General features: G+C 47.7%; 2 protein-coding genes across 13 annotated transcripts in view; one reads left to right on the top strand and one right to left on the bottom strand.

Annotated features, from left to right (window-relative positions):
• On the bottom strand, nt 1–22815 carry LOC122367032 (threonine--tRNA ligase 1, cytoplasmic-like). Of its 12 annotated transcripts, XM_043339790.1 has the most exons (15): nt 22011–22038; nt 20478–20620; nt 19751–20109; nt 18223–18318; nt 17912–18066; nt 17466–17581; nt 16969–17102; nt 16280–16537; nt 15797–15943; nt 4406–4600; nt 3852–4085; nt 2150–2266; nt 1557–1756; nt 629–1097; nt 1–264 (listed from the first exon to the last, which is right to left on the bottom strand). In XM_043339790.1, the coding sequence occupies exons 3-14, from the start codon at nt 20060–20062 to the stop codon at nt 659–661; spliced, it is 2403 nt and encodes an 800-aa protein (XP_043195725.1). In that variant the 5' UTR covers nt 20063–20109; nt 20478–20620; nt 22011–22038; the 3' UTR covers nt 1–264; nt 629–658. The 12 variants fall into 12 exon arrangements, with proteins under 12 accessions (XP_043195725.1, XP_043195726.1, XP_043195722.1 ...); XM_043339791.1 differs by lacking the exon at nt 20478–20620 and having other exon boundaries at nt 22032–22074; XM_043339787.1 differs by lacking the exon at nt 20478–20620 and having other exon boundaries at nt 22011–22043.
• Nucleotides 22606–23157, top strand: part of LOC122367035 (bifunctional peptidase and (3S)-lysyl hydroxylase Jmjd7-like) — a 27665-nt gene continuing 27113 nt past the window's right edge. Inside the window, exon 1 of the mRNA XM_043339801.1 lies at nt 22606–22683. The gene's annotated coding sequence lies outside the window, so the exon portion shown is untranslated. The remainder of the gene's footprint in view (nt 22684–23157) is intronic.

A 23157-nucleotide genomic window follows, 5' to 3' on the forward strand; every position in this document is an offset into this window, starting at 1 on the left:
TAGAGCCAGCAATCATATATTTTTCTAAAAGACTCCGTCCCGGTCAGGATTCAGCCCGACAGGCCACCGCAGTGTCACGATTTACCGGGTAGGAATCAAATGAATCACAGCGGAGGCTTCTTTGGATGGAGCTTGGAGAGCGCGGACCGGGGCGACCTCGGCACTGGCGACACGATAAGTCCCCTCCGCCGGCTGTGCTGCGGTGAGCGTGCGCGGGAGTGCATGGTCCGACCAATCACAACCTGTCCCAGCGGCCGTCCGGAGCTGAAAACACGAATAATAGATCAGACGGTGGCCTGTGGTCCAGCTCTCCGGATGGCTGATGATGAGTTAATGGTTTCAGGTGTCCGGAATATTCATTAGGTGATCGGCATTGCCAGATCGGGTCTCGGAACAGGTGAGTGAGATGGGACACCGAAATTACCACTGATTTTCGGAGATTCAGAATGAAGACCTGCCCAAACGCCCATAAATTTTTGGCTAAACATGAAAACATTCACACTGGAATATTCACATCGGTGTGATTGCAATAAAAAATCAACTGATGTTTATTCAGTACCCGATTCCCTAATCAACAAAGCACATAATCGGACGTTTTACCCGAGCACCTAGTCCCTTTCCAACTCACCGTCGCCGTCGCTCGGTGCGTGTGCCGCGGCTAGAACTCCTCCTCAGCGTGCTGACTCTTCACGTCCCGCAGGTGCTTGAAGCGTTCCACCACGTGACTGACCGGGTGCTCACCGTGCACCTTGTTGTCGCGCGTGCGCACATTCACGGTGCCATTGCTCTGCTCCTTCTCCCCCACCACGAAGATGAAGTTATACTGTGCCAGCTGCGCGTTGCGGATCTTCTTGTTCATGGTATCCCCGGCGTCGAGGTCTGCGTCACAGCAGAAGCCGGCGGCGTGCACCTGGTCCCGCACCTGTTCGGCGTAGGCGTCGTAGGCGGGTCCGACGGGCACCACGGCCGCCTGGCGGGGGGACAGCCAGAAGGGCCACTTGCCGCCGTACGACTCGGTGAGGATAGCGATCATCCGCTCCACGGAGCCCAGCACGGCGCGGTGGATGATCACCGGGCGCTTCTTCTCGCCGCTCTCACTGTGAGAGGGAGATGGGGCGGAAGATTAGATGGGTGAGACAGGGGGTGACACTTCTCGCCGCTCTCACTGTGAGAAGGAGATGGGGCGGACGGAAAAACGGTGAAGCGGACGGCCTGGTACTTCTCGCCGCCCTCACTGTGGGGTGTGGGACGGACGTTCAGATGGGAGAGGGCTAAAGGAAGGAACACCAAGTGCTTCTCACCGCTCTCACTGTGAGGGAGAGATGAGGCGGTCAGATGGGAAAGCGAGAGAAGGGGGTCTTGAAAGGCAGCCATTTAGACAGGGGAGAGAACAAATAAGCGTGACATGACGTGACAGTATCCGAAAGTGCTGGAAATGCTGCACAATTAAGGGAGCAACAAGTGGCGCCATCTCGGCTCAACTCTACGACACTGATTACCCGTCTCGCCCCTTCTACCACAGCAGAAGCCCAGCCATTAGGACCCACACGGCTCACCTGATGTAGTTGAGGTTGAACCGGATCGGCATCTGGAAGTCCAGCTGGATGGTGGCGCACTGGTGGTATCGGCGCAGCGCGTCCAGTACGCGAATGTCGATCTTGGGCCCGTAGAAGGCGCCGTCGCCAGGGTTCAGCTGCCACTCCTGGCCAAAGTCGTCCAGCGACTCCTTCAGCTGCTTCTCGGCGTCGTCCCAGAGCTGAGGGGAAGGGGGGGGGGCCGTCAGACGGGGAGAGTGTAACGGCTCGAGTCGTCAGACGAGGAACATTCATTAGTCCCTCACGACCGTCGGACGGGGAACGTTCACCAGTCCCTCTGATCCGTCAACTTTCTGTTTTCCTGTTTCAACTGCCGTTGTCATCCTTTTCCACATATTTTCCAGACGTTCCTTGAGTCCTTCGTTCCCGTTAGTACCTTACTCACCTATTCACTCCAGTCATTTTACTCGTAATCCAACAACCGTCCCCCTCAACTTAGTCCCATCAGGTCACCCATCTAAGCTCCCTGGTACTTTCCTCCAGAATCCAGATCCGGTATTCCCTTGATCTCCCTTTCCTCCTTATCTACCATCTCTCCCTCCACTCATTCTCACCTCGACCTCTCCTAGGAACTTCTCGGGCCGGGTGCTGAGGTTCAGCTGGAACGAAAAGCCGAACACCGAGTACACGTCCCTGAGGAACGCCAGCGCACCCTTCACCTCAGACTTGATCTGCGGACATACAGGGCGGGACGACGTCAGCTTGACGATACATTCAGTCGAGGGGGGCTGTGGGGCCGACTCCATATATCTCACGCATATCTAACGTAATCCAATATCACGTATCCAAAACAGCAGTTTAACCCGCGCCCTGCTGGGGGAGGGTGTTTGAACACCCCCCCTTGTGTTTTTTCGCGAATATCTCAAAAACGGCGGCGCGGAGCGCCGCCGTTTTTGGTACACCTTATCATACATCAATTCTACACATGTTGTGAAAATTTCAGACCAAGGTCATTCAAGGTCAGGTCACCAGGTCACTTGAAGTGACCTCACCTCATAAAAAGTTTTCATGTCTGTCATAGCTACACCGAGTGACCGATCGCTTTGAAACTTTCAGCGATTGCTAAGAGCAATAGCATGTACAAAATGTATATCTCAGAATTTTGATATCGATGACCTAAGGTCAGGTCAATTTTGCGACCTCCCCATTATAAGTCAATGGGAGAAAATTGAAATGCGCCTCTTTTGAACGAAAGACATTATAAACACTCCCAAACACTGAATTACAAGTGGTTTAGACACACTGAACATGAAAATGGTGTCCGTGACCCCTGTTTATGCCCTGAGGTCATCTTAGGTCACGAATGGTATCTAACAGTTTTTCGCAAATAACTTTTGATAGAGGCATGCTAGAGCGATGAAAACGCCTTAGATGTGTTCAGCTCGACGATACGGATCGACTGATATGCAACATGACCCTTTCCGGTCAGGTCATGACCTTGACCTGAGGTCAAATTTTCAAGTTGACCTTTCAAGGTCAAGTTATAGTTCATTCGATGCGTCTTGACGAGAGGAACACGATGCCGGTAAAAGTAAGCTCGTACAAGGCTTGGGTCAAAAGTTATTGCAGAAAAACCGTTTCCGAAAAAATCGGCTATTTTTGCAGTTTTTGCCCCCTGCAGGCAAAACTGTTGACGTTAGGTCAAATCTGAGAGAATTACTCAGAAAGGGCGTTAATAGGGCTATCGAATGCGCTTTTCCGCGGCACTGTAGCTCTATTGGTTCCCGAGTTATGCGTTGGCTTCTTGGAAATTGTCGACATTCGACCTGGAAATCGGCGAAATTTTGCCTTCAATGACCTCTGGTGACCTGACCTTTGACCTGACCAAAAAATTGACCGAGGTGATTTCGTCATTATTTTTGACGCTCTTTCGAACGCCGCCTTCCGCGTATCGCTACGTGGCCCAGGAGCCGAGTTAGAAGGGGGGGTGTGTTCAAACACCCCCCCCCCCCCAGCAGGGCGTGGAAATCCAGGACCCCCAGCCGGGCGCGGGTTAACCACATACGATTACTGCAAGTCGATAAAAAAACATTTACGTTAAGTATATTTCTAGGGCGTGTGCGTTGTAATAACGTACCAAGCCTTAGAATATCACACAACGGAAAGCTACATTGCCGGAACCATCGAACCGGACAGGATTAACCTCCCCTCTAGCCGTGGATCTGTTGCACGCACCGCTGCGGCTATTGCCTAACCCTGCACCGGACGAGCCTCTGTCGTCAGCCACCCGCCTCTACCCTCTCCTGTATCACATACCTGGTCGTGGGTACAGAAGATGTGCGCGTCGTCCTGCTGGAAGCGGCGCACGCGCGTCAGGCCGGACAGCGCTCCTGAGAGCTCGTTGCGGTGCAGCACGCCGAAGTCGGCCAGCCGGAGCGGCAGCTCGCGCCACGAGCGGGGCCGGTGGTCGAAGATCAGACAGTGACCCGGGCAGTTCATCGGCTTCAGCGCGTACTTTTCCTTCTCGACCTCGAACGAGAACATGTTTTCCTGCGGGGACGCGGCAGCGGTTATTTATTAACCAACATGACGGGTGACAGAGGATGTAGGCCCACAAAGTTACGGAAAATTCCCTTTCTAGTAAATTTACACAACTCAGCCACATAATCAAAGATGCATTATTGCAAACTATCACAGTAGGCAATGCAATTTCATCGCTAAGCACTTGAGAAAAAAAAGAAATGATACATAATAGCACAAGCGTACGCTTGACGACACATTGCAATCAAAGGTCACAACAAAGGTCAACAAAAAGTTATGGTACGGTGTAGCACATAGCTAAGATTAAATATTTATCCACTCCTACTGACCGCATAGTGTTGCCAGTGGGCGGAGGTCTCCCACAGTTTGACGTTGTAGATGTTGGGCGACACCACCTCCTGGAAGCCGCGCCGCCGGTACTCAGTGCGTATGAACTCCACCAGCGCGTTATAGATGTGCGTGCCACGCGGCTGGAAGAAGCACGAGCCCGGCGACAGCTCGTGGAAAAAGAACAGCTCCTGCTCCTGTGGATGGAAGGGGGAGTGAGGTCAGCACGAGGTCAGGGAGGTCACACAGGGAAGCAGGAGTCTGTCAGGTCAGTAGGGGGTCTGGCAGGTCAGCATGGGTCATTGAAGTCAGCGGGGATCACAGAGAGAGTTAAGTAGGGATCTAGCTGGCCAGTAGTTGAAGGTCGAAACATATAGGAGCTTTACGCTGCCTCGAATGTCAATGCTACGCTGAAACATGGTTTATGATCTGTTACAATAGTCCCACGCCTGGTAATACGAGCCGGTGTCAGGCATTCGGTTTTTGGGTTTACGGAATGCTCCAACGAATCTGTTGGCATAACACACCGAAGGAAATCTACCCAAAGCCGAGATATTTGTGAAATAAAACATGTAATACGATAGCATTCAGCTACTTTTTTACATACATGCCCATTACACTACAATAAATATATATAATTAGCTGCAGATGGGCTCTAATTTCGGAAAACATTACTCATTTGAAGTCCTTGGAATAGCGCGTCGCCCTGTATAACAAGGTGTTTCTACATAGGTACATAGGTAAGCCATGACACTGTAATTAGTTTCATTACAGTGTCATGGCTTAGACGGTTTCCTCCTTAGATGGATAGAGACCTGGCTGGTAGGACGTAAGCAGCGAGTTGTTTTGAATGGACAACAGTCTGAGTGGGCGGAGGTTAAGAGTGGTGTACCACAAGGTACGGTTCTAGCCCCATTGCTCTTTATTATTTTTGTAAACTCTCTGGATAATAATTTAAGCAGTAGGCTTTGGAAATTTGCTGATGACATTAAGCTGGCAAAAGCAATTACATCAGACGAGGACATGAAAACATTACAATCAGATTTAAACATTCTTTTCAATTGGAGCAGAAAATGGCAGATGGAATTTAACGTAGAGAAATGCAAAGTTCTTAGCGTTGGGGCAAATGAAAATGATCGATATTATTTAAACGGCAGTCAACTGCAAAATGTTTTTGAAGAAAGAGATTTAGGTGTTTTAATCACAAATGATCTAAAAATCAGTCATCAATGTCAAGAAGCCCGTAAAAAGTCTCTGAAAATGTTGGGAGTAATATATAGAAACGTTAATTATAAAAGTAAAGACGTTATGAAAAAACTTTATTGTTCTCTTGTTCGTCCACATTTTGAGTATTGTGCACAGGCATGGTACTCGCCCTTTAAAAAAGACGCCAAGTCTCTAGAGCGTGTGCAGAGGAAGGCCACTAGGATGGTGCATGGTTTTCGCGGGATGACTTACAGAGAAAGGCTTGTCTCGTTAAATATGTTTTCACTCCATTACCGGAGAGTGAGAGGTGATTTGATTGAATTGTTCAAAATTTATAGAGGTATTGATAAGCTAGATTTTAAGAGCTTATTCACGATAAGTTCGAACTCTACAAGAGGACATGGATGTAAATTGGTAAAGAAATTTTCAAAAACGCGTTTAAGGCAATCCTTTTTTACTAACCGCGTCATTGATATGTGGAATAGCTTACCTCCTTGGGTTATTGATAGTTCCTCCCTTAACAAATTCAAACATAACGTGGATTTGTATTTTACGGAGCGTGGTGCGGTCTTTGACACCATTGAAGACGTAGACAACTCTGATAGGTTTCGTTGTTAGGATACACTCATTGCATTCATTGTCATGTAAATCTTGTTCAGTGTGCATGAATGTGTACATCACTGTGTATTTCATCCTTGTAACCTTGTTGGGCTCCTGTAGCCTGTTGTTACATTGTAATATATGTTATGTTATGTTATGTTATGTTATAGGTTCGTTGGTTACTGCACGCCAGTAACAAAATATACCCTTCACAGTACGGCTCGGATTTCTCTCAATCATAATCCATATACCTACTTAACCAGACACGTCAATATTAACCCTCGCCGGCCGAGGGGGGGGGGGCGGGTGCCGCCCCCCCCATAGGGTTTTTTCGCGATAGCTCCGAACACGCTGGCGATAGAGAGCTGAAACTTGGCATACCTGACCTTTGATCCAAGCCGCATCTTTTGACACCAACCGCATTTTTGGGTCAGGTCAGGTCACTGACCTATGACGTCATAAGTGAACCTCTGCACGGTCTTCAGATGTCGCAACTTCGCAACGCCCTCACTGCCAGAGGAGATGTCACAGGGAAATGAAACTTGCAGGATCTAGTATCGATTATGAGTCCCACAACTTGTATATCTCGGATTTTTCCTAAAGGTCATATGAGGTCAGGTCATTTTCGTGACCTCACCATTATAAGTCAATGGGGAAAAATGAAAACTGCTATTCTGGCGCCGGGAACGATCTCCAACTATCTCAAACACACAGAATCGTGATTTTATGCACTCCTTGCAAGGTTAGATGCGTCACTTTTGCAATGTTGACCTTGCGTGACGTCATTTATGACGTCATCAAGGTCATATTAGTTTTTCGTCAATAACTCTTGATCAAATTGAGCTAGCGAGTCGGGAAAGCCACCAATGGACTCAGGAAGACCTGCCGAATCGAATGATATGCGACATGACCCCTTTCGACCAACTTCGTGACCTGGGGGTGCTGACCTGACCTTGACCTGAGGTCAACACCCCAAGTTGACCTGACCCGGACAAAAAGTATATCATTCGACGCGTCTGAGCGAGACGAACACGATGCTGCCAAAATCGGCGCTCTGCGGCCGTTTTTTTGCGAAGTTATTCACCAAAAACTGAACCGTACCTTGGGGCACTTGACCTGACCTCAGAGGTCACCGGTTGACCTAGGACCTTAAAATCGGGTACCAATCTCTGCGTCTCGTAACGGCGCACACGCTCGTTTTTTCCGCGACGCGCTAGCTCCACCAGGGGCGAAACGGCGAGGGGGGGGGTCGTACCCGCCCCCCCCCCTCGGCCGGCGCGTATGTAGAAAACCAATAGGTCCGGCGAGGGTTAACTCGTGACTCCCTGCAACAGCTGCGCGTACAGTAACACCACTCCAACTGTGCTAACCGCGACAAGCCATTACCACCAACGCACGGAAGTCTCACGATGCAATAAGACACAATATCACGGTCACGGCGTCGTCAGTCTCACCACCGGAGGTGAACCACAGCTGGTGCTGGCGTCAGCACCTAGCCAACCTATATAGAACAGCGGTGTGACGCCGGAAGCATCCGTCCGAACCCCCGCGGTACCTCTGTGATAGAACTACAGTCCAGGCTGACGAGAGATCATGGAGACATACAACACGACAGTAAACATTGACCAGACAGAAACTGCCCACTAGACGGCCACGAGCCAACGATATACGGCGGGGCCAGCGGCCCCCTATGAAGACAAATAAACAGTGTGGCCCAGAGTATGCCCACGTGAAGATGGAAATGCCACAGCGAGCCAAGCGGCGGGCATTCCAGTCTGACAGAATATCTCGGTAAATACGCCCAAACTTGGTCGGGTAATTTTGTATTTACCAGCGTGCCTTGAGAAAAGACCATGGAAGTAAACGAAATTAGTTATCCCAGGAATATGGCGTGAGGCTTCAGCGTATTTACCAGCGTGCCTTGAGAAAAGACCATGGAAGTAAACGAATTTAGTTATCCCAGGAACATGGTGTGAGGCTTCAGCGTGTGGCAAAGTGGATAAAACGAGTCCTGCGCAGTGGGCACGCCATCTAAGTGTTTGCCAGATGATTATTTGTTGAAGGACTGAAAATCGGTTTCAGGCTCGGAGAGAGACAATGGTCCGCATCTTTAGTCGGGGTCTATAGGTGTAACAGGAACTGTGGCTAACCGCGGACGGCACTGTCATTGTGCGGCCAGTTGGTGCATAAACCACCTCGCCCTGCCGCCTTTAGCAGTGGGTGAACGGTGAATTACTGACGCGATTCGTGATGACTCTCAATCAGCACCGCTGCCATCACGTTGCTCCTGCAACCCGCACCCTCCAGCAAGTATTGCTATCCAGCATCCGCCTTGAAATGGCCCAAGGGCAGTGTCAGGACGGCTTAGTACGTCTAGGAAGAGGTCACGGTCCCAGAACAGCTTGTTTTGGCTTCCCGCGACTGGCCTCATAGCAGTCGCGTGGCCTCAAACCGCCCAGATGTCATCTAACTAACACACGTTAACCGTTTCATCATTTCTGACATAAAAACGCCCGGTCGCTAGCCAGGGTTGTATACCAATCAAGTCGATTGAATTGATTGATTTGATTCAACGCGTATTTTGAGTTGATTGGATTGAGTCGATTGACTTTTCGAGATGACTGGTTGACTGACTCGTTTGACTTTAGCGACTGGTTGACTGATTTGATTCCCGAAAATTAGAGTGACTCGTATGATTGAGTCGATTGAATGGAAAGTTGAAATAAGTTTTAGTTGACGAAAAATAATGACACCAATTGATGACATCAAAGATCACAAAACTACACTGAAAACTGCTTGTCATCACAACTGCAATATGGGGTAGATGGCCAAATAAAGAACAGGGCCTAAACATGAACAGCCAATTTTGACTTTCAACTGCAATAACTGCTCCAATCCTGTGATAGAACCTGGCGATGCACCTACCTACCTTTCTGCACTCAGCAGGAAACTTTTTTTTAATCCAGATGATAAAGTGCAAGGCCCTATATACTAATAAAGTGTGATTCATTACTAATTCACATCTCCACATCTCTTCAGAAACAACCCACTGAACTCTATAAATATCTGAAACCCCTACAAAAATAACTGAAACAAAAGCGCCGTTTTCGTCTCGCTAATTACGTTTACATTAATAGCTAATTTGCTGCATTGTTTAATTTGCAGCAGAACGTTTGTTGATCCTTTTCTCCTGAGAGCCTAGGCATAACATATGTATTTAATATATTTCATTTTCCTTAAAATATTTTACCGAATATTATTAAGTGGTTTTATTTCAAATGAAATAATAATTAAAACGAAATTGGTGTTGTACAACCGATTTATTTTATGATGATCTATCCATACTACATGATAATCAATGACGTCATCTTACCAAAAAATCAAAAGACGTAGAATAAGGATTTATAAAAGCTTAGCATACTTCTTGGCATAACGTTTTCTTTGTTTTTTCGCAGTCGCACCCGTCGCCTCGCACCAACGGCGTTTAATTTTCCTTGTTCTTCTTCCTTTGTCCTTAACTTATCCTGTGGTTCCAGAGTCCCTGTCCTTTCCATTTCCTTTTAAATATATTTTTAATGCTCATCCCTATCCCCCAGTCCTAACAGTTTCAAATTGTATTGCAATAAAATGTTTTGAATTCTTCACATATAACCTATCTACCTTCGTTGGTACTGTTGGTAGCCAGTGACACATCTAGGCAGGTAAGAAGGTACCTACCTGATTTCCTGCTGTCTTCATAAAGCATACCTAATGAAGTTGTCAAATTTATAGCACATTTTCAACACTTTCATATCAATATGGTGTCAGTGTGGCATGTAACCTAGCTAGGTTCATTATGTTCAGGGTTCAATTCAGAAGAGCTCCGCATAACTCACATAAGAGACAGACGGGGGCTTTACATGGGGTAGATCAGCATGGGCGGCGCCACCGGGGGGGACGGGGGGGACAGGTCCCCCGCTATCGAAAGTTAGGGGGGTACAGTACCCCCCTATCGGCGAGGCCCGTTCAATGGTTGATATTAATGCATTATAGAGCTCTCCGTCGCATTTAATGCATCGTTGGTTAATCAAGGCAGGTTCTGAATAGAGATTGCTGTTGGGATGCATCGCAGGGGGTCCTGGCCATCTGCAAAAGGTGTGGAGCTGTGATGCCTGTAGTTATAAGGTGATCGGCAGGGCCTCGGGGATCGTGCCCCCTTTTTGGGGCGCCAGGCAGGGTTATTACTTATTACCTCCCCACCCCACTGCCAGACCCCATTGCCGATAAAACCAAGTTCACTGAAATTCCATAGATTTCCGTTACTATATGAAAATTTTCCATTCCTAATTAGTCAAATTCAAGCATGGCAGTTCTACCACAGGAACCATTTGAAATCTATGCCATTTAACCCCAGCACAGCACTTGTGGGGAGAAGTGTTCGGATAGATCACAGGCAGGACCAAAAAAGCACGCAGTAGCCCAAGACCTTATAATTGGATATAGCATCGGCTCCCTCTCGTCAAGGGGTTCGATAGCACTCGTTTTTTTTTTTCTGCAAAACTAAGTTCGGTCGGCGGTCGAACGGCTGGGGGTCTAATCGAGCCCCCATCCCTCCCCTTCTTACGTCAGCGGCTGTGAAAATGCCATTACCAGCTGTTGAAACATGGCAGTTGCTTTTGCATGAGTGCACGAAAGGGTTTTAGGTCCGTGATACGTGAAAGGTTCTACATGAAAATTGAGATACACCAGCTTATCAAATTGTGCTCACTGTGGTGCGCTCGGTTTTACCTTGACTAGTCTTTGAATTCTGGGGTGAAGCAGACCAGTCAAGAAACCTGTTCCATAAGGAGAGCCACTAATGCTAAAGAGATGTGGGATGACGTTTCCAGAGACCTTCATTACCTCCCAAAGGGGTTGCCCCGCCATTTGCCAATCCCTGCTGTAGTTGTTACGATTGGAGGGTGAATATGAGAACGATGCAGGTCGTGCCAGCTCGATCATGACGAACACAATGGTGCCGACAGCACAGCTCTACTGCCATTTTTGACGAAGTTAATCAACAAGCACCGGAATCCTACCCTGGGGCATTTCACCTGCAGAGGTCGCCGGACCTGAGACCCTTTCACTCAATTTTTTTTCAACGGTGCATGCGCTTGTTTTTCCCGCGAAGCTCTTGGCAAGTAAAATCCATCAGAAAGTGTGATCAAATAACGGCTGGTGACCTTCCATGACCTAGCATGGCCTTTTGAGTGACCACCGATGACATGACCACTGACGGCTAGCCATTAGCTGCACCCTGCCCGTTGCATATGGATCAGGTGGTGATGTCATGATTCTGAAATTATATTGCAGTTTTGGCGCACTTGTCAGAGCAGAAGACATGACTATATGATGGTGAAGCCCTGAAGCTGACCAGACGTAAGATCGAAAATTTGAAAGTACGAAACGTAAGAACAGCTGGCACTGCTACTCATACCTAAGCAATTCGCAGCTTGTAGGAAACCAGCTTTGAGTTGGCAAGACTGCAAATTTTGATTTAGAGGCAAGGATGATTGAAAAGGTGATCGATCTTAGGTGTCCTAGGATAAGTTTGGAAACGGGATGCACCATTCGATGTGTTTTGGGCCTTGCCAAGTTTCGCGGCGTTACGTGCCTCGTTTTTTTTTTTTGCATACACGATCAGTATCTACTTTTGGGATTTTCGATTTTCGGTCCCCGTCCCCCCCTATCGAAAACCCGTGGCGCCGCCCCTGGGTAGATGGCCTGATGACTTAGCTGGAATATGGCCAAAATTAAATTGACAACTTTTAGGTGAAAGGTGGTGATTTGGGTTAAGGGGCGTTTGTTGAAGTCAACTACTGGGTTATTTTGCACCCATTAAATGAAACTTCTGCTCCAATTCTACCCATTGAACCTCAATATCATGATCCACCTGTCCATCACTAGGTATCCTTCCTTATTACATAGAAACTTTGAATGGCATGGCAATTTATAATTTTAAATGACAATATTTTTGTTTCTTCTGTAGGTAGGTAGGTAGGTAGGTACACCAGACTGCTATGGACACTTTTCCAAGTTGGTGGGGCAAAAAACCTAATGTATATCTTGGTTTGAGTCGTTTGATTGAGTTGATTGATTCCTTTCATTGTCGCGTTTGAGTCGATTGAATCAATTCCCGAAAACTGCTCTGACTTGATTGATTTGATTGGTTTCCCAAATTTGTCGTGATTGAATTGATTGCTATTGATTGAGTCGTATACAACCCTGTCGCTAGCACGTGCGCACAGCGCACGGCGTGAACTTTCACCTGATCACACAAAACTCCCATTTACATCGATCAGGCCCGCTTTAAGCCCGCCTATTCACCAGTAGCACCACGCCGGTGCGGGCGCCGGGACGATCACGTGACTGACGCGTGGTGCGCGAGCGTTGCGTAAGGGGAGGATTTACGTACCCTGGCCAGGAAGAAGAGCTGTCGCAGCTCCTCAGGACCTTCATCGCGATAGGCTGGCGGCACGATGAAGGTGGACATATCACCGGACACCCATGCCGCCGGGACGGGCCGACGGGCGGAGAGCACGCGCCCGGCGCCGCACACACGGATTCGACACCGCCTCCGCCGCACAGCGCCGAGCGACACTGACAGGCCGACCGCGCGGTGCGGCGACAGGCAGCCGCCGCCTCTAAACGGCAGAGCTGCCGGATCGGACACGGACGGACCCGGTCTGAACATACAACGGGTGCCTGGTCGACGGTAGAGCTGCCGGATCCGGGACAGACGGACCCGGTCCAACATACAACAGTCGTTACCAGCTGTCGGATCGTTTATAGGCCAAACCGGTCCGGAATAACACTAAAAACAGTCTCCGCCCAGCGGCAGAGCTGCCAGATAAGATGCAGAACGGTCCCAGACCCACAAGTCAGACCTCTGTACCCCTCCCCCCCCACTTCCAGGTCACGACACGCTGCCTGGAGCACGTCACATTATGACATCACACATGTCCACCCCTGCGGTTTCCGAAACCGGCGTGAGCGACTGTGCCATAAAGTGACCATCCTGCCTGCCTAGCAACGACACCCGCCGGTCGCTGACCCCGGGCCTAAGTGTCACAAACGCGTCAGCCCGTCCCCAGCCGGTTCAACAAACAGTGATATGGATATGGTGCGGGCGGCAGAAGTGACAGAGCGAATAGGAGAGATAGAGTGGAAACGCACCGAGCACTGAGCAGTGAGACGATCATGATCGGGAAATCATCCCGGGCGGACGCGGAGTCTAATTGACCCGTCACGAACAGAGCAGCCGTGACAAATCAACCGAGAGCAGCGCGGCGCGGTGGCTGGTCAAGGCACGACCGGGGTGCTGGAATCAGTCAGCTGAGGTCGTACAGCTGCTCTGAGCAGGTGGGACCAGACAGATCTAGTACCAAATAATTACCGCCGAACAACTACGACCGAAGAGCTAGGACCCGCCAGCTGAGACCAGACCGCTACGACCGGACAAAACTAGGACCAACTTACAGCCGAATAGCTATGACTGGACGGCTAGGGTCAGACAGCTACTGCCAGACAGATGGGACTGGACAGCTGTACTGTACAACTGGAATAGGGCATCTGCGCCGCTACGTGAGGGTCAGAGACGCCAGAACACCAGTCCCGAGATAGAAGCTCGTTTGTTTACAGCACGACACGCGCCAATCGCTCGGACTGATAACGAACAAACGATAAAGATAAGAAGGAGAGTGAAAAGTGTAGCTAGCAGTGCTCTGGACAGCACAAAGTCACGCGAGAGAAAAAAAACTTGACCACATTTCCAACAGAATCGGCACCGGCTGTGGACGGAGCTCGGGTGAAACTCTAATCAGGCGGTCCGGACGGAGAACTCGGATCAGTCCGGCCACACCAACCCACGAGAGCCAGCTGGCCGGGTGTCGCAATGTTCGGTGGTGTTTCGGTTACAAGTCGCGTACCTAGTTAGGAACGCCCAGCTGCCTATACGTCATGGACGTGTGACAGAGACCACGGTAGAGGGAGGAGCAAACGTGCGCTCGCAGAGACCCGCTGTTAGTCGGATCAGCCCACTACGCTAAATGATTGCATGACAGACGACAGGAGAAAGTACGAGATCACTTATCTCGTACGGAGCATACGTCCAGCAGTTCAAGTAGCACTATCCACTTGAATCAACAATAATGGTTCCAAAACAATAGCCTGATGATACCGAGTCAATGTATAAAATGCGCACATAATTCAGCGATAACATTTTCAGGAAAAATATATGAGAGTTTTTTATACAAAAACGCGCAACAATGATGTCATGCTTCCATCATCGATGGCACAAAATAGTTTGAGAGAAACATTTTCTCGCATAGTTTTAAAAAGAAGACAGATGAGCCACACAACCCAAACATGCGCCTTCAACATTTTGGTATTGCATATTTCCTTCAGATGACCGTTGACGAAACCTGCATTAGCCATCATGTGATGGTTCACGAAAAGAACATGAGACACAATGCTGACAATAAAAAACGCTTATTTTCCTAAGATAAATCGCAGATCATTGGTCTCCATTACTTGGCGTTAGCAAAAAAAAAAAAATGTTGCTTGAAAGGCAAAACGGTCAAGAGCCAAAAACCGCTGTAGGCGCTTACGATTTCCGTACATTATTTGCGATTCCTCTCATGAAAGATTATGAATAAGAATCGTTCGAGGCCAGGGTTGTGCTCAACTAAAAAAAAATTGCCGACTCAACTCATCATTCAACTTCAGAAATCCTCGACTCAATGGGCTGACTCAAACAAAGAGCTGATTTTTTCCTTGACTCATGACTCAAGTGGATCGATGAAAATATGACTCGACTCAAATTTGACTCTAAGGTTACATTTCAAAGAATGAGCCGACTCAACCCGATTCAAATGTCATATTATGCTTATTGAGTCGACTCAAAATTGACTCAAAGGTAACAAAGTTGTTAAGCGGGGGGGGGGGGATAAAAAACAGGCAGCCGGGGCTAATAAGCAAACGTTGTTGCGCGGGGGATGGGGGTAAAAATTTACCGACTCACCTCATCAGCTTAATGTTTTTGTCCGACTCAACTCTGACTCAACTCAAAAGCTCAACGTTTGTATCCGACTCGAATCAAATCCGACTCAACAGTTCAGCTATTGTAACCGACTCGACTCAAACCCGACTCATTTGAGTCAGAGTTGACTTTGAGTCAAATTTCCGACTCAACTCATGGGTCGAGTACAACCCTGCGAGGCAGGACAGTAAAACCAACGCGCAGCATGTATGAAAGTTGCCCGGCCCGTCCCACTGTTCGTTCTGCGCCCCTTCTATCTCGTGATCTCATCGCATCGCATCGTCATCGCAGGGTACCCACACCATCGCCCAGGCGTGCCGTAGCCGTCACCGTCCCACTCCGCCCACCCGCAGTCACGTCCAATCCCAGACTGTGTTCAACATATTCTGACCAGTGACCATGGCTGGATCAGAATTCAGTTAGTCATGCCGCCGACCACACGACCAGTCTGTTCTGTGTGGAACTATACGACTACCACGTACCCCTCTTGTATCAGAACCTAGCTCTTCACGCAACAATGTGTACTCACCCGGCCGATTTTGCGGTGGTCTCGCTTGGCGGCCTCCTCCTGGAAGTGTTGCCACTCCTTGAGCTGCTTGGTGTCGGGGAAGGACACGCCGTAGACGCGCTGCAGGGACTCGGCGTCCGCCTTACCCTCCCAGTAGGTGGCCGAGTTCTGCAGCAGGTAGGAACGTGGTATGAAGTACGATCAGCAGAGTGGCGACAAGGGACGGAGATAGTAAGGGTCAAACGCACAGACGTTATATACGAACGTCGTACACAATAAACTGTTCAGAAAAGATCGATCCAAATACTTCGTGTCACCTTCGATCAGAAAAGGTAAATCTCGATTAGGCCCTTTTACCTTTATGAATTACAATAATTACTTGATACACCCATCTGACTGACACACATCAAAATTTGAACCTTAGATTCATTCAAAATGAGCTCGATTTTACCAGTACAAAATATTACATCTTTATCGTCCACCTTCGATCCACAGGCGTCTCACCTTGGTGACTTTGAAGGCCTTGATTTTGCCGGTGTGCCGGACGTGCGGGCCGCGACAGAGGTCGATCAGCGGGCCGCACCGGTACGCGGTGGTGGTCGGCGTCTTCACGCGCTCCTCCAGGATGCGCACCTTGAACTTGTTGTAGCGGAACATCTCGAGCAGGTCCTCCTTGGAGATCTCCAGCCGCTCGAACGTCTGCTTCTCCTTGATGGCTGACTTCATCACAGTCTCGATCGCGTCAAAGTCCTGACTGCTCACCTGTGGAAGGAAGGCAGCGAAAAGGTTGTGTTAGGAGTTTTATGGAACTATGACATCGGCAATACCAGCTTTAGCGGTACAGAACAACCGATGCCGCGCCACCTAGACTGTTCAAGGATCTAACGCAGACAACCCAAATGGAGGAAGAGGATAAGCCGTAGGTAAAGAGCAGCTGGGCGCTGTTGGCGTTACTATGCCAGGAAAAGTGCAGCCAAGTTTTGTACAATCACGAATAGCTGGCTGAGTAATAGTGACAGCTCTCCAGACCGAAAGATAATACCCAATACCCATCCTCGCTGTAGCTCTGTCTCCGAAACTCATCATGACCATTGACAGGCGCCCCTCTGCATCAGTTATCCCCAATTCATTAACCTTAGCTTCAGTTAGCCCTTATATCACTCGTGCTTCGTCAGTTCCCTGTCGAACCTCACCTGTCCATCCTCCAGGTGCATGTCGTAGTAGAAGCCCTCCTCGATGGGCGGTCCGTAGCAGAGACAGCCGCCGTATACCCGCTCCATCGCCTCGCCCAGTATGTGAGCGGTCGAGTGCCAGAACACGTACTTCCCTGCGGGGCAGACAGACCGCAGTGCAGTGACGAGTTAGACGAGTTAACGCACGCAACAGAGGGGGTCAAATAAAAGCATGCGGAAAAAAACATGCAAAAAAATCGCGAAGAGCAGCTGCAGTGCTTATACGTGAAGGCTGGAAACAATGTTTGAATCGACGGTGATCAATTCCATTTTTTATTGCAGCCGAACTGCACCTTTGATGTTTCAACCAACAACTGCAAATCAAACCCGAAAAGTGTTTCACTAGCCGAGCATTATTCATTATTAACCCTTTCCAGTCAAAGCAAGTAACTTGCCTCAACAGTCAATACCGTCTGAGTTCGCTGTGCTCACGCGTCCAATGCGCCAGGAGTACCTACCCTCATCGGAGTCAAACTTGAGCAGCTGCAGGGTGGCGTCACCCTCCAGAGGCCGGTCCAGGTCCCACAGCTCTCCGTTGACCTTAGCGATTACCGTGTTGTCGGCCAGACCCTGGCTGGAGGGAGAGGACGGGGCGGAATCAGACTGCAGTGCGTGATCGGAACAGGACATGCCGGGTCATCGACAACGCCAGAGAGAAGCTGGAGATACTGGCGCTCCGGGCGCCGATATATCTAGTGAAAGCAGCGTGGCCCTATGACAAACAAACACATGCACATACGCAATCGCATGAAAAAATGTGTACGACACTGCCCAGCACTGACTTAACAGATTTCACATTCGTTTTAGCATAGTTCCACTGATTTTCGACCACACGATTTCACTTATTTTGGTTATCAGCTATTGCCTGACCGGTCCCCAAGTCCCGCCGCTCACGGCCACCGACCTGATGCCCTTGGCGACGTCGTAGGGCGTGGTGCGCCACGACTGGCCCTCCACCTCCTTGCCGTCGGGCAGGGTGACGGTAATCTTCTGGGGCTCCTTGGCGGCCACCTCGGCGTCCGCCTTGGCCTTCAGACGGTCCCACAGGGCCAGGCGCTCCTGCAATGAGAAGGGAGCAGGGAGTCAGTGTTAGCCTTCAAACGATCGCACATGGCCAAGGGATCTTTAGGCCTGTACTCATCAGGTCGAAAAACTGGGCTAAGATCGATATACTGTGCATGACTGGTGTCGTGTGCCTTATCTCAGACGACTGACCTGGATATACGCTGGCCAGGGGTTGAGCTCCTTTACCGAGGAGGCTTTCGCCTTGTCTCCGCCACCCTTCTTGTCCTTCATCTTCGATCGGGCTCGCTGCAACGACCGAAAGGAGAGTTACAACAGAAAAAGTAAGCCAACACTACATAGTACGCACAAATGGCCATCATTTTTTAATAGATCATTTGTGTAACATCATCATTACAGGCCAATTAAATTTATTCAGCAAATAACAAGCAATTTTTAATGAGACCATATTTTACAAACAATCAGCGAAAAACGATCATTAAAAGAAATAATCGGAGAATCGCGAAGAACGTGCCCGTCATTAAACATTGAAAGCAATGAAAGCAATGGAAAATCAAAGACTGGCAAAATAGCAGTGCAACAATTACGAATTGAACCTACACTAGGTAACTCATGCATTGTTGGTGTCACTTGTTGTTTATCAACACAACAAATTGTAACAAATAAGATATATCAGACAACTGATTAGTAGTCATATTAGTAAAACAATTCATGGAATAGGACAGGGAATGAGGTGATTGGTGCTAATAGCAGTACAAACAACCAACTAAATATCAGAAGAATCAGACAAGCAACAAACCAGGAGGTCATGAGCTTTGTGTTATGTGTAAATGTGCTCTCCAGATCCCCTAAGCTCGAACTTCACACTTGGTTAGTAAAGATCAAGCAACAAAGGGTCAAAAGAAATTTTCAGCTTAGTAAATTTTGCCCCACATTTTTTTCCTGAGGCCTCTTGCACCAAACGACCTAGCTAGGTAGAATTGGAAAACCGGTTTCAGAATAAGGTAATCTAACGGTAGTAAATTTGTTTGCAATAGCCCAATACATAATCCTACATGTGCTTGCTAAATTTTGTATGCAAATTGTTACATTTGAGACTTGGACTAGGTATACGATGCAAAATAATCCAAGCATTGGTGCAAGAGGATTTTGGTGCAAGAGGCCTCTGATCAGATGTCACTCTGTCACTCTGATCTGTGAATACATGCTAACTACACTCTCTTCATCATATTGTTATCTGAGTAAATATGTTAAAAAATACTGATGTGCCTCATCATTAACATGTCCTTCCTTAGCTGTCAGGCATCGTGAGATCTTACATAATAAATAATTCAGGATTCATTCTGGGTGGTACTGGCATTCTTCAGCAATTCAAGGGATCCCAAAAGGTCTTGAAGCGTAAATAAAAAAAAAAAAACAGTAGGTTGGTAGGAAAAACGGTCACCCATTTTGAAAACTTCAAACTCGTCACAACGAGTGAGCGACAAAATATTTGACGACGACGACCTGTGTATATGTTAGTGCTCTACGTTTCGAAAGTCCTAAATTTAGTAACTAGTATGGAAAAAGCATGACAGCCATGGCAACATTTACTACAAGCGGCAGCGGCACATGCAAGTCAGGAGGCGCCATCGCCGTGCCCTCCTGGGCACAGACAGAGGGTGCCGCCGCTGCCGCCCGGTTCCTGCCACAGAGAGTGCGCGGGGCCTCCCGCACCCACCTCCTGGGCTGCGGGCTGGGCCGGGGCCGGCTGGGGGACCGGGACCGGCTGAGGGACCGCGGCCGACCCCTCCGGCACGGCGATACCGCAGTCGCGCAGCGAGCGGCCGGCGCCGGCCGCCGGGAACGTCTCCCCGAGCCGCTGCAGACTCTGCACGTGCCGGTGCCAGCGCGCCAGGTGCGGGTAGCGGCCGGCGTCCGGCGCGCCGCCCACCAGACGCAGCAGGGCAGCGTCCAGCGACGAGGCGCTGTAGCCGTCCACATAGCTGTGCGCCTCCAGCACGGCGTCGGCGCTGGCCAGAAACTGCAGCATGCTGCCGCAAAGCGCGCGCGCGCGCGCCAGCGCTCTCACTCACACCACTGTGAATGGAGGTCCGTCACCAGGCGGCACGGTACTCTGATATCGCATGGCGCTGACCGATACTTTACTGCATCAATCGCCATCGAGAGCCATATGAAGAGACAAATCACATCCCTGATGCAGGCAGATTAGAAATCTCACAACCACAGAATTTGAAAATAGGTACCTAACACTCTGCATTCTAGCAAGCAACCTTAGCCACATATGGTAGGGATTTTTTTGTGAGAAAATAAATAAAACCATGCCAAATAATTTTTATCTTGTAACTTTCACATCACTTGGAGGAATGATTACTTATCTAATCACCATACCAGCAGATAAAGTTTGCAATTGCCTACTCTCTTTCCATGCAAGGGGAACACCTCACACTAGCAAGTAGCATCATTATCCACAATGCAGCTTCTTGGTAATTCATGTCATGTGCCTTGCAGAGCCTTGCAGATCACTTGCTAAAAAACTGCACATAGTGATGCTGAAGAATGCCAGTACCAGGAGATGACATGTTGTGAGCTGTTGTGAAGAAAATTATTTGATATGTTTAATATGAAAAAACATTTAGACATCATTGTAGTTGCTCTGCAATTATTTGTTTGAGGGGTCACCAACCACAGTGACCTTAAAATAGATAGGTACCATTGTTGACTTCCTCTAATGAAAGACAGCACACTCCTCTTTCAACAAAGCCCTGTCATAATCAGAGATTAGATGGGAGGGGATCAATCGGCTAGTACTGATGAGGGCACAAATAAGTTGAACTGCATTATCTGCAAGATTGCAATTTGTGTACCTACTATGCTTGAATAAATTAAAGATAAGGGCTTGAATGTCTTGTCACCCCAAGGCATCAATGGCTGAGAGTGTAAAGCAATCTCTCAGACAGTGTCGCCAAGAAAACCATCTTTTATTCTTGAAGTGGGTTTAACTAGCATGATCATCTTTTATTCTTGAAGTGGGTTTACCTAGCATGATATGGACACCACTCTCCTTCCCCCCCCCCAATCACAGCAAGACTTGGAAAGCCAGGAGATACATGGCAGGTATCTGGGGTAGGTAGTACCTAAAGCTGTTGGAAAATCATATGTCAAGTTTAGGTCCTAACTACAATTGTGACGCTGTTGTTACAAATATGAAACAGCAAAAAAATTAGGTTTTAGGTTAGGTTAGGTTGTAGGTTTGTAGGTTTTAGGTTGTAGGTAGGTAGGTTTGTAGGTTAGCTTAGGTTAGGGTAGGTTTGTAGGTTGTAGGTTGGTAGGTAGGTTATAGGTAAGTAGGTAAGGTTAGGTCAGGTTTGATTATGTTTTTTCTTTTATTTGCGAGACATATGAGTATCATTTTTGGATTCAGAATGTCAAATAATGTAAAAATATGAAAAATTTATCAATGAAATCTTCTTAGGACTTAAACTTGACATTTACCGAAAATCATTAGGTTAGGTACTTAGGTCAATAACATCAAACCTGACCCAGTAACTTAATATTGAAATGAGCCGAATCAGTCACCTCTCCAAACTACAGTAATATAGCTTATGTCGCTAAATGCAGCATAACATATGGCATCGGTACAGGCTACGTTCAGTTTCCAAATGCTCGAGCAGGTACCTACGCAAAATTAAATTTAGGTTATATATAAGGGGGAAATGTTTAAAATATCACCAAAAACACTCTACTATTTAAGGGATGCATGCACGAATTAACAATAATTCACAAAACTGGAATCCAAATACCGATGCAAGAGTCCGTGAAGTCAGAGAGAAAGTCTTGACCGTTTTTGAGAGATTGAAAGCAAGACGAAACAGCATATCAGATGAAAAACACAAATCAAATTAACATGGCGCATTTAAAATCAATGAATACTGTGCCACCACCAAAAATATAAACAAAACCCAGCACTTCTCTGCAACCCTCAAACACCCCTCCCTCACCAACACCAAAAGGCCGGCAGCGATTCACACGCGGACAAACAACTGAGCGATACATTTATGGCGCAGCAGCTAGTTTCTTACCCAGCTTTACGAAATTGAGATAGCAGATGACGTCACAAGCTAGATGATGAAAGAAATGATCTAAATCTCATCAGGGTGATAATTGAACTCATGCCTATATCATCACAGTTTTCGTCTTTATTTCTTTAGTTTCTCTGCTTTGGTTTAGAATCAGATAAAGATCTGAAAAAGCGATACGCATGAGTGGTTATTTCAAATGCCTCGAAGGGACACTTATGTTTGATCTGACTGTCCTTTACGGCATTTACCAAAGTAGTAAATATTTGAACAAACAGTTTTGTAGAAAGCGATGAGTCTACAGTCACGGTCTTGAGTGAATTTAATGGACTTACCGTAACCATTAAATGTTTTTCCGCAATTCAACTTTGTTTGCTCAATACCGTCAATGCTTGGACCAATGTCGTCATAAAAAATAATCTTGCGGAATCTGAAGTGACACGTTGCTACGAATTTACATTCCTTGACAAATGCTGGGAAAATGTGTGAGCATAAACAAATAATATGCAAAAAACAAAAAAACGCAGTTCGCGATTTTCTGAGAGGTGGTGGGATACATTTGGGATAGAAGAAGGTATTTTGAAGTGTTAAGTGTTGTGAGGAATATTATTATGATGATTACAAGCAGGGCTGTGGGGCTCTCTCTATCGTCTGGAGGTTTCGAAAGATGCTCTCCAGAGATGGCGCTAGTAAATTTGGCTGACATGACGTCATGCTTAAAAGTGATGGGTTTTGTGAGAGCAAATGTAATAATAGTTGAAAATTTTGTTCTTTTGCTTAATTGAGAAAAAATAAATATACAATTGTTCAAAACAGCGTTTTCCTCATTCATCCTTCATTGTTTCAAGAGGAATATAGACAGTTTAAATCTTTTTTCTTGATCGTAATTTGCTCACGCACTAAATTAAAAGCTGGAGTTTTGTGCGTTCGTAAATCGTGATTTCAGAAAATAAATTGACAATAATCTTTTGCACTTTTGCTTTACAATCATTTTTCAATGCAGATAAATGCATGAATTATTCGAAAATAGGCATATCTTTGAAATATT

The sequence above is a fragment of the Amphibalanus amphitrite genome, unplaced genomic scaffold (assembly GCF_019059575.1).
Source record: "Amphibalanus amphitrite isolate SeventyFive unplaced genomic scaffold, NRLGWU_Aamphi_draft 000845F_arrow, whole genome shotgun sequence".
Classification (NCBI taxonomy): domain Eukaryota; kingdom Metazoa; phylum Arthropoda; class Thecostraca; order Balanomorpha; family Balanidae; genus Amphibalanus; species Amphibalanus amphitrite.